Here is a 14,168-nt window from a genome sequence, read left to right as displayed (position 1 = left end):
CCAAGTGCAACACCCTTTTTAAAAAAAAAAAAAAAAATGGTGCAGCACTGCCCCCTAATTCGCAGCCGCCTAGGTGGCCAAGAATGAAAGCCCTCCAGGATACCTACGTCACGCATCCCGGGAGGCTTCTGGGTGCTTCTACTCATGCCCAAGCATCTCCCTAGGAGTTTTCACAAGGAAAAAATTAGTCTCCTCTGAAGCTTTATCACCTCTTCCCATTTGTGCAACAACCCTTAAAAAAAGTTTGGATCTAGTGCTGCTTGGAGCCTCATAGAGTCTTTACATTTTGGACAATAGCTTCCTGACCTATCCTACAGTGTATCAGCTACTATCAGCAAGCCTGGACATTATAAAAGGTGGGATGGGTGTTTTTATTGCAATACAAATGGTGACTTCTCTGTGCTATTTGTATATTTAGTTGGGAAGCTTGGTACAGCACTGTGAATCTCTGCAGAATCAACAATGCTGTAAAAGTTTTACAATACCATAACATTGTTGCTGACTCTTTAATCCCTTTACCCCATAAATCCCCCATCTATTTGCACACTTTACACTTTTAAATATATGTCCGCACTTCAAGTGCCATTACTAGATCCCGCAGTATGCCCAAACCCCAGAGCAGTGTATTGGACAAAGCTAGATCATTTCCTGTGGGGCAGAGCTCAGGTCAACACAACGTCCCCCACTATCTCTCTAATGTTCCACAACTGGAATGGACAAAATCACTGACCAGAAGTGAGCAACAAAAGGATGGGAGTTAGGTTCTAAAACATGGCAGCTGGTAGAGATTTCCATAATAGCACCTCCTTATTATTATTACCCTTCTATGTTTCTCAGGTCTCATTGGGCATTCCGCAAATTATCTGATAGTAGATACCACAGTTTCACTTTAGATGACAACATTACCTTAGGTTGTCCTTTAATAAATCCCTCCACTCCCCAGAATTTAGCCCACCTGAGATAACACTTATCTTCCTCCTGAATCCATCAGTCTAGTCCCTGACATAGAGCAGGTCACTCTTTTTTACATTGAGCGTGTGGCCACATTTATTTCAATGGGTAGGCCATACTCCAGAGATCTGCTAGAGCCACTTTAAGTACACTATAGGAATGAATAAGACTGAAGAACAGAATGACAGGGAAGCCAGCCTGGCCCATGTCAGAGCAAAGTTCACTGGAATTGGAAAGAGGTAAGTATTGTTCAAAGTGTGAGTAGTTAAGGGTCCTTGGAAGATGAAAGAACTTACTCCAGGTCGCATGGGAGGTTTCATCTGTTCTAGGCAGCTGTTGAGCTGAGAAATCTGTACCCTGTATTCATCCAACTGGACCTCCATCTTCTCCCGGCGTAGGCGTTCATATTCCAGCTGGGCCTCCAAGTCTCTTATCATCCTGGAGAAATATCAAACCTAAATGTCTTATGACTTTCCTTTGGTCAGCATTACAAAATATCTAAACCTAACAACAAAACAGTAATACATTGTAAAATTACCAGTCATTAGATGTAGTGGCTGCATTTGTTTTCTTTAGACTAGGTACTTTTTCTGTAATTACAAAAAATGCCCGTCAACCCACCCAGAAATCCAGAACTACTGCAAATCTGTGTTCTGAACTGAAACCTTAAAATATGTTATTAGCCTTCCCAGATCTCTCTGTAAACTAAAGACCTTCCCCACATATGATGTGGAGGTGAGGAGCGGCAAAGTCGTTCTCGTCACCCTAGAACTGAGAGTTTGTTATTGGAAGGATCGCCACATAGAAATGAATGAAAAAAGGGCTTACAATATGCAGCAACCACATCTAAAAACTGAAACCTATAGTATGGTATTTTTTTTTGTTCTTGGGTTAAGATTGTTGGCATATGTTTCATTTCCAGAACACATAAGCCAAAGTTAACAAAAGGAACAATACCTCTCCGATTCCTTCTGTTCTCTCTTCTTCTGAGTCTCCTCTTCCAAAATCCCACCAAGATGCTTATAATTACTTTTAGCAATTTGTAGAAGATTCTCATATTCCTTCATCTTTTTGTAGGCTCTCACTGAAAGAGGGAATGTATATTACATAACATCCTATGCTGACATTAGGATTACCATTTCCTTTCCCCTGGACCCACTGTTCACAGCTGTATACAAATCCCTAAGGGTTGCACATAGATTTTTGATTACCATCAATAACCCTGGCTGTATCCTGATTTAAGAACTCTACAGACTATCTCAGTCACTCTTAACACCCTAATTGGCTCCTCATTACATATACATACTCTTTTTCCTCTCTTTTCAACTGGCTTTCCATTGGCAACACATCCTTCACTACTTAATAGTATTGCTACTAGTTTCCCATTAATTCTGAGCTAGCCAAGACCGGCAAAATGCGTTGGGACCGCCAATATACCTAAACGTCCTACCATATTCAGAAGGTTGTATTCTGTCTAGTTCAGTGCAATTCAAGAGAGTGGTGCTAATCCTCTACCCCTTGTGTATGGTGGGCCACAAATCCTGATAAATGTAAATGATGAAAGAAAAACAGAGGATAAGCAGGGTTTTAGATGCGGCAATGTATTGTAAATGAGCAATCAGGGTTGCCTATAAAATTCACTTAACCTCCTGAGCGGTTCATTTCTGTCTGGATTGATATGTCTAAAAGCAGTACATTGTTTTTCACGAAAATCTATTTTACAGTATTATTTTATAGTATGAGTATAAAAAGGTTTGAAACACAAAATCATGTCAAAATAATAAATTCAATGATTTTTTTAAAAAAATAAATAATATACACATACTATTATATTATATTGTAAAATAAATGGTCATGAAAGACAATGTACTGCTTTTACACATACCGTATAAATCCACTGTATTACATTCAATACAGTTATTTTGTATTGAATGCAATACAAATGGATTTGAATTGCCCGCCGCTCCCGCCAGCAACGTACACACGCACCGACATCACCGAGAACTCATCGAGTGCAGAGAAAGCCGGCCGAAGGAAGAAAGAAGACAGACATCGCGGAGAAGGACAAAGCGGGACGCCGGCAGATCAGGTAAGACTCGATTTACTATTACTTCCTTTAGGTTTACCTATGAGTATGACTCAGGGTTACCGCTTTTAGCATCTTTTTTCTACCTCGGGAAAGCAGAATACATACCCCGTGCCTGCTTCTTCTCTGCAGCACTCAGGTTTAACTCATCGTTTTGGTCAGTGCTTCCTTCCACTCCGTGTCTTTCAAAAAATAATGGATCGTCTTCACTTAATTCTTCATCAGAGTCTTCCTCCATACCTCCTCCCAGGAGTTTGACAGCCGCCAGCTGGGCAAACCTTTAAAAAGGTTTTAAGATTTCAAAGTAAAATAAGAATAATATTGGAATATGTATAAAAAAGAAAAGCAACTTAACAACATATTATATTTCCAAAAGGATGTATACCTCATGCAAAGCTAATACACACAATGAATTCACAGTTTTTGATTCCTAAGCAGTTTCACCTAAACTCAACAGATGGTACAATCAGATTATCACAAGGCCAGCTGCAAATCTCAGAGCTAGAAAATCTAAATTTTAATTAATTAACAACACCATTCCAAATTTCCTGTTCAGGTCTCACATTTGCTAAAAGATGCCAGGAATATAAACAAACACCCAATCATATTACCGTTTAGCAACATCCTTTGGCGTCTCTCCAGCCTCATTGGTGATATTGTAGTCGGCTCCCATCTCTAGGAGCCATTGCAGACACTCAATCTGTCCCTGTCCTGCAGCTGGAAATGAAATGACAATGATTACAAAGCTACCCTGGTGTTTCTATGCATCTGATTTATTAGAAATCTCCAAGACTGGAGAGGTTACACTTTCATCAGTAAAGCTGGGTGATTCAGCAAACTTGGAATGGATTTCCTCAAAGTCATTTGCTATTTGTTAGCAACAATTTTGAATCCTTGAACAGATCCATTCCATGTTTGCTGGATCACATCACCCAGCTTCACAGATGAAAGTGTATCCTCTCCAGCCTTGGGGAGCTTTAATAAATCAGGCCATATATGTCTAGGAGGGCCTGTACTTTTCTGGATATCATTTGAAATCAGACACATGGGGTTTGCTAGGATTTCTGATCCCCCTAGAACTAGAGAAAAACTACAGAATCTTCTCCACATTCCTCATCTCCACAACATGTGAACTAATTGGTCTGTAATGTAGGATGAGAACTGGGAGAAATCTTTTGGATAACACAATAGGCCTGATTTATTAAAGCTCTCCAAGGCTGGGGAGGATACACTTTCACTAGTGGACCTGGGTGATCCAAAAAACCTTGAATGGATCTGATCCAAGAATGAAAACATTTGATAACAAAAAGCAAATGACTTTAGTAAATCCATTCCAAGTTTGGTGCATCACCCAGCTTCACTGATTAAAGTGTATCCACCCCAGCCTTGGAGAGCTTTAATAAATCAGGCCCAAAAAGTGTGCAAAGAAAATTGGCAAAAAAATCCCTTTGGATCGTAGCCTGAAGTCTGGCTGTGAAGCATTACATCATTAGTAGTTGCTAGGTAGTGGATATATTTATACACACTGGTGGCTATGTAAACTCAAACATTTACCTTTGTGTAATGGTGTGGAGCCTCGGGCATCGCGTTCATTGATGTTGATTATTCCACTCTCTACTAGCTTGCGAAGCGTCACCAAGTCACCTTTAAAGGCAGCGACATGAGCAGGAAATGCCAAATCTTTAAAAACAATACAAAAAAAGAAAACACTTAAAGGTTGAAGGATGCTGTCTATGCAATACAGATTATTTGGAAAAAAATTCTGTAAAACCTCTGTGTCTGCCATTCTATCCACCAGTAGATTAAAGGAGAAGGGAACTAGTTCTTTGCCAAAACCCCAAATTATGGATATGCCACAAAGAGAAAAAAGCCAGAGAAAGGGTTTGTTTTTTTTGCATACAAACATTTAATGACCAAATAGAGGTTGGACACTGTGTAAGGTGACTTCTAGCTCAACAGGGATCAACTGTACTATGGTGACAGGTTAACAGTTCATAAATAGAAATATTTAAAATGATTACGTAGAGGAGCGTCGTAGGATGAACACAATTATCTCTGTCCCGATGCGTTTCGCCAATATGGCTTCATCAGGGGAGCGGTAGAGATGTGGTGTCTTCTACCGAGTAGTGATGAGCTCAAAATGCAGGTCACAGAATAAGATATTATGAACTGGCAAAGTGTTTTACTTCTGATGGGATTCCAAATTTATTCAAGATTTTGTTGCATATTCTATCTACCAATTAAAATTTCTGCTGGGCACATGAGACTGTGAGGGAGTTCAAGTATAAAAAAAGAGAGAAAATTCTCCATTTTTATTATATTCTGTATAATAAGAAAGGCTAATCTTTCTAAGCCGATTAGTTAGATGAAACATGTCAAGGACAGGCTCATGGTGGGGTCTTTTATCTATTTGATAAATTAAAGCTTGATTAAGACACTGGATTCAGCTAGATTTAAAAAAAAATGTGGGTAGACTGTGCAATTAAAGCTGTTCATTGGTTGTTGGGTTTGACTTTAACCTTTTTAATGAATGCCTAACAAGTGTGAATTGTTTAATGAGCAAATTGAGTTTGTCAGCTACTTCCTGGAGAAACATGTGAATGTGCTGCAAGATCTGACTTAGTTTATTCATTTCGGGTTGGATATACATGATTGGATATTAGTATACAGTTATGCTTGGGCATTAGGAGTTAGGTTGAAGACTGCTGGAGCTACATAAAGGTCACTTTAATGGACTGCCACATTTGTTTTGTATTGCTCTGTGCATGGGTGCACAATTGAGATCACTGTAATGGGGAAGCAAATAACTATTTAACATAGAAGGCAGGCTTGAGTATCGATATTTGTTTTTGTTCTTTAGGGTTAGGATTAGGGTTACACTTTAATCTATAGGGCTAAATACTAGGGGGATATAGTTATATGTGTCACAAGGGTGTTCCAAAAATGTCTGCGACAACGTTCTGATGTCAAACCAACTATTCTAAATTTCAGAAGCAACAGTAAAAAAGAATCCTGCAAGAGTGGCTGTACAACAGAATATACAGGGCCCCTTTTGCCCATGCCAACTTTTTACAATCCTGTTTCCTCCAGGAGGATCTCCAAGAGATTTCTTGAGCATTATGCAGCGATGGAAATGATGCCCTGCCTGATGTTGTCTTTATAGCTCTGACACCAAATTCATTTACCAGTTAGTTAGTGAGTTAGTTTCATAGTAGCAGTTTCCATCAACCTTAGGGGGCTATACTGACCATAATTGTAACATGGCATTCTTTTAGAGTTACCTCCAATGTAATAAGGGGCTTACCCTATTATATTCCTCAATGAAATCAGGTCTTTCTCTTACTCAGTGAGGGCCCCTATTCACTGACCACTAATGTTAAAGGGGTCCTTTTTCACTGGACTATGTGAGGAGCACCTCCTTCACTGATTAATGTAAGGGGGCTTTTCACCCATGGCCACCAATATAAGGATGCTAATCTTTACTGCCCACCAATGTAAAAAGACCCTTTTCTAATGAACACTAAAGTAAGAGTAAGAGAGCCCTTCTCCACTGAACACCAAGGTAAGAGGGCACAACTCACCTGACCACCAATAAAAGGGAGTTCTCCACCAATGTACTTTCCTACTTACCTCCAATGGGGATATTTCCTCACTGATCAGTAGGGTAACGGAGCTGTACTCTACTGGCTATCAATGCATAGAGACCCTTCTCCGAAGACTAATATTGTAAGGGGACACATCTCTATTGATCAAGGTAATGGGGTCACCAGTGTAACAGGGCTACTTTTCCACTTACCACTGATCTAGGTGTTCATTTCTCCACTCACAGCCAAATTTTCCCTATCTGCATTTGTTTTCTGGCTACTACTATTATAAATTCAATTCATTGTTATGCAGAAACTATTTTTGCCATATAGAGGTGGGGTTGTTAAAAATAATATGTTCATGGTTTTAGATATTTTAAGCTCCTATAAATATTATAACTTACTGATCACATTAATGCCCTGTCAGTTGTGGATATAATCATTGTTGTGACGGGTTCGCAGAAACCTAAAAATTTATTTAGTGGTTCTTCCATGGTACAAGCTGGCCTGCTCTGTTTACCTGCAGTTTAGTTCTTTCAAGCCTCAAGCTCTGAGTTTGGTCAATGTCTTAGTTGCTTGGTATTGGTTTGCAAAGGGTAAAGCGTTTGTTTACTCACTTTCATGTTCCTCTGGATGATCCCGCTCATATTCCACACCATCAATATACTGTGTAATCTTTTCCTTATGGAAGCGGCGGGCCAGGTCTCTCGGGGTGTCCTGGCTGCCGTTTTTTGCTTCCAATGTTCGTGTTATACTCACAGCTTTACTGAGCAAAAATTTGAAGCAGTGCAGGTGACCTTCCATGGCTGCTAGATGTACTTTAGCAAAAAAAGATAAAATAAATCTTTAGTAATAGGAATCTGATATTGTTTTATTATTAAATAGAGAAGAAGAGGACTAGGTGAGTAGTGTTCTGAATATGGTAAACATAGTCCCAAAGAAATTGCCAACTTCCCAAGGGGTATGAAAACAAAACCAAGACAGAGAAGAGATGTTTTTTTGGCAAATAATTATCTGTATTGCAGTACTAAATATATATACATACATCGATAAAGTTTACACAACCATTTCGTCCCAAATCCACATTGTCTCATGGGATTCCCGGGGTTGAGTGCTAAATAGAGTTCAGTGACAGTCATCAATAAAAGGGAATTAAACGTTGGAACACAAATTCACAGATGGTACATAAGATCTTGTTCTCAAAACCTGACGCGTTTCGCCTTTTAGGCTTCCTCAGGGGCATAAAACAGACCATGGCAGTAATATCCACTTGATGACTACTCATGATTGTAGGTAGTTCATGCTGGTATAACCTGTTTTGGGGAGACTTTTGTTTGACTTGATACTTGTGGCTGAAGTGAAAAGTAGTAGCTAAAGAGTATATTATGGTTATATAGAATATTTTGTATGAAGTAGTTGCTCAAATGAGACTATGTATATCCTTAAGGTAGTATCATTGGTGGAGGGTGGTATAGACAGCATAGAGACTGTCTTCATGTGAACTGCCGCCTAATATAGGCAAGGGTCTGGTGTCTTTAAAATGCTTTACATTTCAAAGTAGCAGTCCTTGGGCACAACAGGGGGGGCAGGATGATACCCTGGTCACTAGGAAGAATTGGCAAGGATGGCTTGGGTCGAGGCAGGCTGCAAGAAGGAGAGGTCAAGAACAAGCCAGGGGTCAAATACCAGGTAAAAAGAGACCGATGACACAGGAAACACAGGAGGCACAAGTGACACAGGGATAACCGCAGGCACAGATGAACACTGGGACAGGACAAGGGAATTGACTGGGAAACAACAAACTGGGCAAAAAAGGGTTAACACAGGAAAAAGAACTGGAAAAGAACTGACTTAAACAGAAGGTGTAGAAGTAATGCTCAGCAGAGTTAGGGGACTCAGCACTAGTGAAGACACGTTGCACGAATGCTGAGTGCTGTGTCTGACCTAGCTAAATAGCCAGGGATGATTAAGAGGCTATTTCCCAATTGGCCGGCAAGATGAGTGAAACTGATAAAACTTGGAAGACCAGGCATACCCAGGGTCAGAACTCCCAGCATACACAGGAGAGAGGCGCCTGCACTTTAGCAAGGAAGAGGTAAGTGTGACAAAAGCAGGGAACACATAATCTCTTTTAAGATTTTATTGGTCTGTGACCTCAATAGGGAGATTATTCCCTACTTCCTGTGATGCCAGGACAGAAATAAGAGGGAGTGATAGGATAGAGAAAACAGTAAGCTCCCCCTTATTATATTTTCAGCATCGCAACACATCTAATTGGCTCCTGGTGATACTTCTCCACTACTCTACTGCTAAAATATAACCAACTGTAAGATACTTACACTCAAACCCACTGCTTGTGTATATAAAGAAAATCCATTCATGATGTATAATGTATTCTAAAAGTGCATTATCTGAATCCTTTATAGCTGTCTGTAGGTTACCTTTCACAAAAATAAAAGTTGGCTTATCATTAATACCTGGAAAGTTTCCATTGTGATCTGTGTCTTCTATAGAAGCTCCCCACCTTACAAGGAGCTGTAAACAACCAAGACGGCCATGGAATGCAGCATAATGAACCGGTGTCCAACCACTCACATCAGGACTGCTTGTATCCTGTTTAAGAAAATAGAATTTAAAGAAATCAGGAAACAAGATGACTTACTGCATTACAGCATGCACAACATATATGTGTGCTCTCCTTATCAATGCTGCCATGTTTCCCATTCTACTTTGGGTCCAGAGTCCTCTTTCTGCTATCATTGGTTGGCTACTCTTTTTAAAACTCCTGAGCATAGACAATGAATCATCCTAGCACCCAGATATTAATTGTACACATTCACAGAAACAAGTTGTTAACAGGAAAGGGAATGCAAAAGCAATTTGTAACACCCTTCTCCAAGTTAATCCCCCTGCCCCAAGACACACACACCTATTTCTTACTGGTTCAGGACTTTGGTCATGGTCAGCATGCTAAAAAAACATCATAAGATCTCCTATGCAAGAAATCTTTAGTTTTGGGATAGTTTTTTTCCATATTTCTCACTGTGAATGGCACTGAGTGTCAGTACTTACAGTGATATGAACCTCAGCAATATTAATACTCACTGCTCCACTGCGCAGTATGGTCTGTAGAGTAAAGGAGTGGCCATGGGCAGCCGCCAGGTGAGCGGGGCAACACTGACGGTCATCTTTAGCGGATAGGTTTGCTCCACTAAGAACAAGAGCCTGCAAAAAAAAAAAAATCATACATAAAACACTGCTTAAAAATATCATTAAAACTCAACTACTATTACTGGTAATAATATTCTCCTCCATCACGTATCACAAATGTAATAATCTGCTGTAAAATTCTGCATTATATATATAACATGCACATATAATGCAGATGGGAAGAGACTCAACAAGGCCTCCATGTTCCCATTAAAATAGCCACGTCGGTAAGGACAAAGTTTTAGGCAGGATTAAATAAACCTGGCACACAGCTAGTAGAGTTAAAAGTATTAAAAATAAAAAGTTTAATGGATAAAGAACCAATAGAAGAAGACTAAATCCAAGACATGCAGAACGACATACCTGCATGCATGCATCTTGACCTCTGATGGCGGCTATGTGAGCTGCAGTCCAGCCTCTCGTAGTCACTTCACTGATGTCTGCTCCATGCCAAAGCAACCAATGCAGGCACTGTAATATAGAAATATACACAATAAGAAGTATATACATATATAGTGTGTATAGGGTCACTTGAGTGCTAAGGGGAGTTCTTACAAAGCCTCCTAGAGACAAAAAATCTTCTGGGAAAAGGTGTCTGTGGGGTCCTAAAAATGTCCAGAGACATCTCATGTCTTAAGCTAGTTACACACTTTCATTAATTATCGTTAGAAAACGAACGATTACAACCAATCAACGATTATGCATGATTATATTTGAACAATTGCATTATGCACAATTCTGTACATGCTGTAACGATACGATCATTCAAATATAATCCACCAATGGTTTACACATGCTGGATACAACTGTTTGAATGATGCAGGAAGTGACATGTAAAGGAGAAAGTGTATTGCAGAAACATGCACGAGCGCTGAATGACCGTACACACGATAGGTGAATGATCGTCGGCCAATCAGGTCAGCCATGACGGTCGTTCATTTTCATCGTCAATTCTTGTTTGTTGGCGTTGTTAGTCACCTTTTTTGTAAACGATTTCCGGCTGATCGCTCGTTCGTTTCCAACGATAATTATTGGAAGTGTGTACGCAGCTTTAGTTTTGTGAAAAAAATAAATGTTTATATTTTGGAATTATTACAACGTGTTGGTAATGCATCAAGACTTGACTTTTGTGACGACAAAACGTCAATCTGTCACCTAAATCCTCTATGAAGATCTGAGTTTGTGAGAAATGGGCCCAACTACATTCCATATTGTGGAATTACTCGACAACAGGGTAGGAAAAGGCCTTGTGAACAAGAAGCTGAGAAGAGAGATGCTTGTGACAACATTAAAATCCCAAAGTAAATCCTTGCAACTCACCTATCCAGGTTCCAGCAAAGGGCACAACCATCTTTCCTCCCTACTACCTGATACAGACAATCTTTGGCATCTTGACTGGCCGTGCCGGGATGCCATAACTCACACACAGGCCAACAGGAGCTTGCCCACCTAAACTCTTTTGGGCAGGGTCCTCCCCTCCTCCTGTGTCACTGTTTGTATCTGTGTTATTTAGTTTATTGTACAGTGCTGCATAATATGTTGGCGCTATATAAATACTGGTAAATAATAATAATACCAAAGCTGGCCCTGTACATGCCTCCTAAGCTGTGATGCCAGAGACCCTGAGCGATCAGGCAGTTGAGACAGATTATTGTAGAAAAGAAATCAGCTGTTCTTTACTCCAATATCAATCAGTCTGATCATGCAAACATAAAAGTGGAACTTTAAATTCACTTCTAATGCCCTGAGTTTTCTCCTGAGAAAAGAGAGAGGTCACATGACCAGTGCAGAAAGAGGGATGATTGGGGAGTTTTGACCAATGACTGCAGGATAAGTAAAGTTCCCCACTCAGGTAATATTAATATGCTGAGAGGGAAATAGAGCAATATTTTAAATTGGTGACAGGGTATCTTTAGGCCTCACCTTTTGGCTACACTGGCCTTTTGTATTATAAAAATATTAGTATTGATATAGCACCAACATATTACGCAGCGCTGTACATTAAATAGGGGTTGCAAATGGCAGACAGGTACAGACAGTGACACAGGAGGAGGAGAGGACCCTGCTCTGAAGAGCTTACAATCTAGGAGATGGGGGATGTTTCACACAATAGGAGGGGGGATATGGAAGTAGTGAGGGTTTTAAGAGACAGAAGAAGACGGGTGGGTAAGGGTAAAGCGTTGGGTTTTGAGTGATCTTTTAAATGAGCTGAAGGTAGGAGCAAGCTGAATAGGACGAGGAAGAACATTCCAGAGAGTCGGGGCAGCTCTAGAAAAGTCTTGAAGCCGTGTGTGTGATGAGGTTATGACTGAGTAAGTGGGACAAGAACTGTGGAGAGATTTGAGGGCAAAGCACAGGAGCTTGAACTTTGTCCAAAGTGGTTCTATCATTACTGCCAGGGGTTGTATACAAGGGAGGGGTAAATTTTTCTAAGTAAATACCATTTCATAATTCAAATCAATACCTCCAGGCTCCCGGAATGTGCAGCCCAGTGCAGCGGTGTGAATTTATGATCCGGATCCACCTCATTAACCCGCGTCCCACTTTTCACAATCAGCTCCAGCTGCTCCACATCTCCACACTTCACTGCCTCATGGATACTGCTGTAACTTCTCTTCTTCTGTGTTACAGCTAAAATAACAGAGGAATCATTGTTATACAGAGATCAAGACAACGTTTCTCAACCCTTATAACATGGGGGGACCTTGAAATAACTTTCAGGGGACCCCTACTATACTTACTATATCCACAGCTCATAGTATATTAGTGTGGGGGCAGTGGGGAGAGTTCCTCTTACATTGCTAGCTATTTTAGGTCCGGTCACTTTCACCTACGCAACATCTGCAAAATCCGCCCCTACCTGTCCCCAGAAACCACCAAACTCCTTGTACATGCTCTTATCATCTCTCATTTGGACTACTGTAACCTCCTCCTTTTTGGTATTCCACTAACCCGACTCTCTCCTCTACAATCTATTATGAATGCTGCAGCCAGACTCATCCATCCTTCCCTCCACTCCTCTTCCGCTGCATCTCTATGTAGTTCTCTCCATTGGCTTCCATTTCACCTTAGAATGAAATTCATCTCCTGTGCTTTGCCTTCAAATCCCTCCACGGTTATTGTCCCACTTACATTTCTGACCTGTAAAAAAAAAAATCCCCAGCCGCTCTCTTCGCTCATCTAATGACCTACTAATGATTTCCTCACTCATAACCTCATCACACGCACTGATACAAGACTTCTCTAGAGCTGCCCCAACTCTCTGGAATGGTTTTCCTCGTCCTATTCGGCTTGCTCCTACTTTCTGCTCATTTAAAGGAGAACTAAAAACCCAACGGTTCAATCTCACATACCCGTCCTCTTCTGTCTCCTAAACCCTCAATACTTCCCACCATTCCATATCTCCCCTCCTATTGTGTGATACTTCCCCTAGATTGTAAGCTCTTCGGGGCAGGGTCCTCTCCTCCTCCTGTGTCACTGTCTGTATCTGTCTGTCATTTGTGACCCCTATTTATTGTACAGCGCTGTGTAATATGTTGCCCCCCCATGTACACACGTCGGAGTGAGAGCAATCATTCCAGGATCATTATTTGGAGATGTCCCTAAACTGATGACCTGTGAAGGGTTTTTAGAAGCCTCACCATTGGATTGGATTTGGAGTTCCTTGCCATTTGATGGGTGCAGTTTGATGCTTGGTATCCATACCTCAGATTTTCACTATAATGAATGCAGATTTTATTCTACTAGGTCTCTGTTATAATTATGATTACATCAAAGCAAGGGGTAGCAGATTCCTTTAGAATTACAACTTGATTCATAAATTCCCCCTCGGATCCCAAATACAGCATGGTGTATCCTCACTTTGTAAAGTGTGCCCACTATAGTATGTGAAGCATCATTCATTTATTAGGAAAATCTTTTTATTTTTAAACCTACCAGCACTTTTTTCAATCTGACAACGCTAAGCCCTGATTTACAATGAGCAGCAACGTTGTCAGCATATCAGACCTGATAGCAGTCTGACAACGCTACTGCTAATTATAAAGCTGGGGCTTGGCGTTGTCAGCATGAAAATTCACACAAAAAAACTTTATTCATGTTTAAACAGAAAACAAAACATACAAATAGTAGTAAGGCGTCTCCTTGTCATTTATCATTATAGCCTGCAGGATGAACACTGAGTGTCATTGCAGCACCTGCATGTAGCTTTATAGGGAGGTCATTTAACCTGTTTCCCTTTCTTTCTCACCGTTTGTGGAGGCTCCAGAGGCCGCCGGCATCTTCAGTCGTCACTTAAATCCTGTAATATAAAAACTTCCTGGACGCCCAGCAGTTTC

General features: G+C 40.6%; 1 protein-coding gene across 1 annotated transcript in view; it reads right to left on the bottom strand.

Annotated features, from left to right (window-relative positions):
- The window catches only part of ANKRD42 (ankyrin repeat domain 42), an 18,432-nt gene extending 4,264 nt beyond the window's left edge, over positions 1 to 14,168 (bottom strand). Inside the window, exons 1-11 of the mRNA XM_072401580.1 lie at positions 14,081 to 14,168; positions 12,296 to 12,462; positions 10,195 to 10,302; positions 9,727 to 9,846; positions 9,099 to 9,234; positions 7,239 to 7,439; positions 4,592 to 4,717; positions 3,649 to 3,754; positions 3,146 to 3,315; positions 1,909 to 2,035; positions 1,248 to 1,389 (exon numbers count right to left, since the gene is read on the bottom strand). Of these exons, the coding sequence (XP_072257681.1) occupies positions 1,248 to 1,389; positions 1,909 to 2,035; positions 3,146 to 3,315; positions 3,649 to 3,754; positions 4,592 to 4,717; positions 7,239 to 7,439; positions 9,099 to 9,234; positions 9,727 to 9,846; positions 10,195 to 10,302; positions 12,296 to 12,462; positions 14,081 to 14,111 (1,434 nt within the window). The 5' untranslated portion in view covers positions 14,112 to 14,168. The remainder of the gene's footprint in view (positions 1 to 1,247; positions 1,390 to 1,908; positions 2,036 to 3,145; positions 3,316 to 3,648; positions 3,755 to 4,591; positions 4,718 to 7,238; positions 7,440 to 9,098; positions 9,235 to 9,726; positions 9,847 to 10,194; positions 10,303 to 12,295; positions 12,463 to 14,080) is intronic.

This window comes from Pyxicephalus adspersus, chromosome 1, assembly GCF_032062135.1.
Source record: "Pyxicephalus adspersus chromosome 1, UCB_Pads_2.0, whole genome shotgun sequence".
Taxonomy (NCBI): Eukaryota; Metazoa; Chordata; class Amphibia; order Anura; family Pyxicephalidae; genus Pyxicephalus; species Pyxicephalus adspersus.
This window is presented reverse-complemented; position numbering and strand designations above follow the sequence as displayed.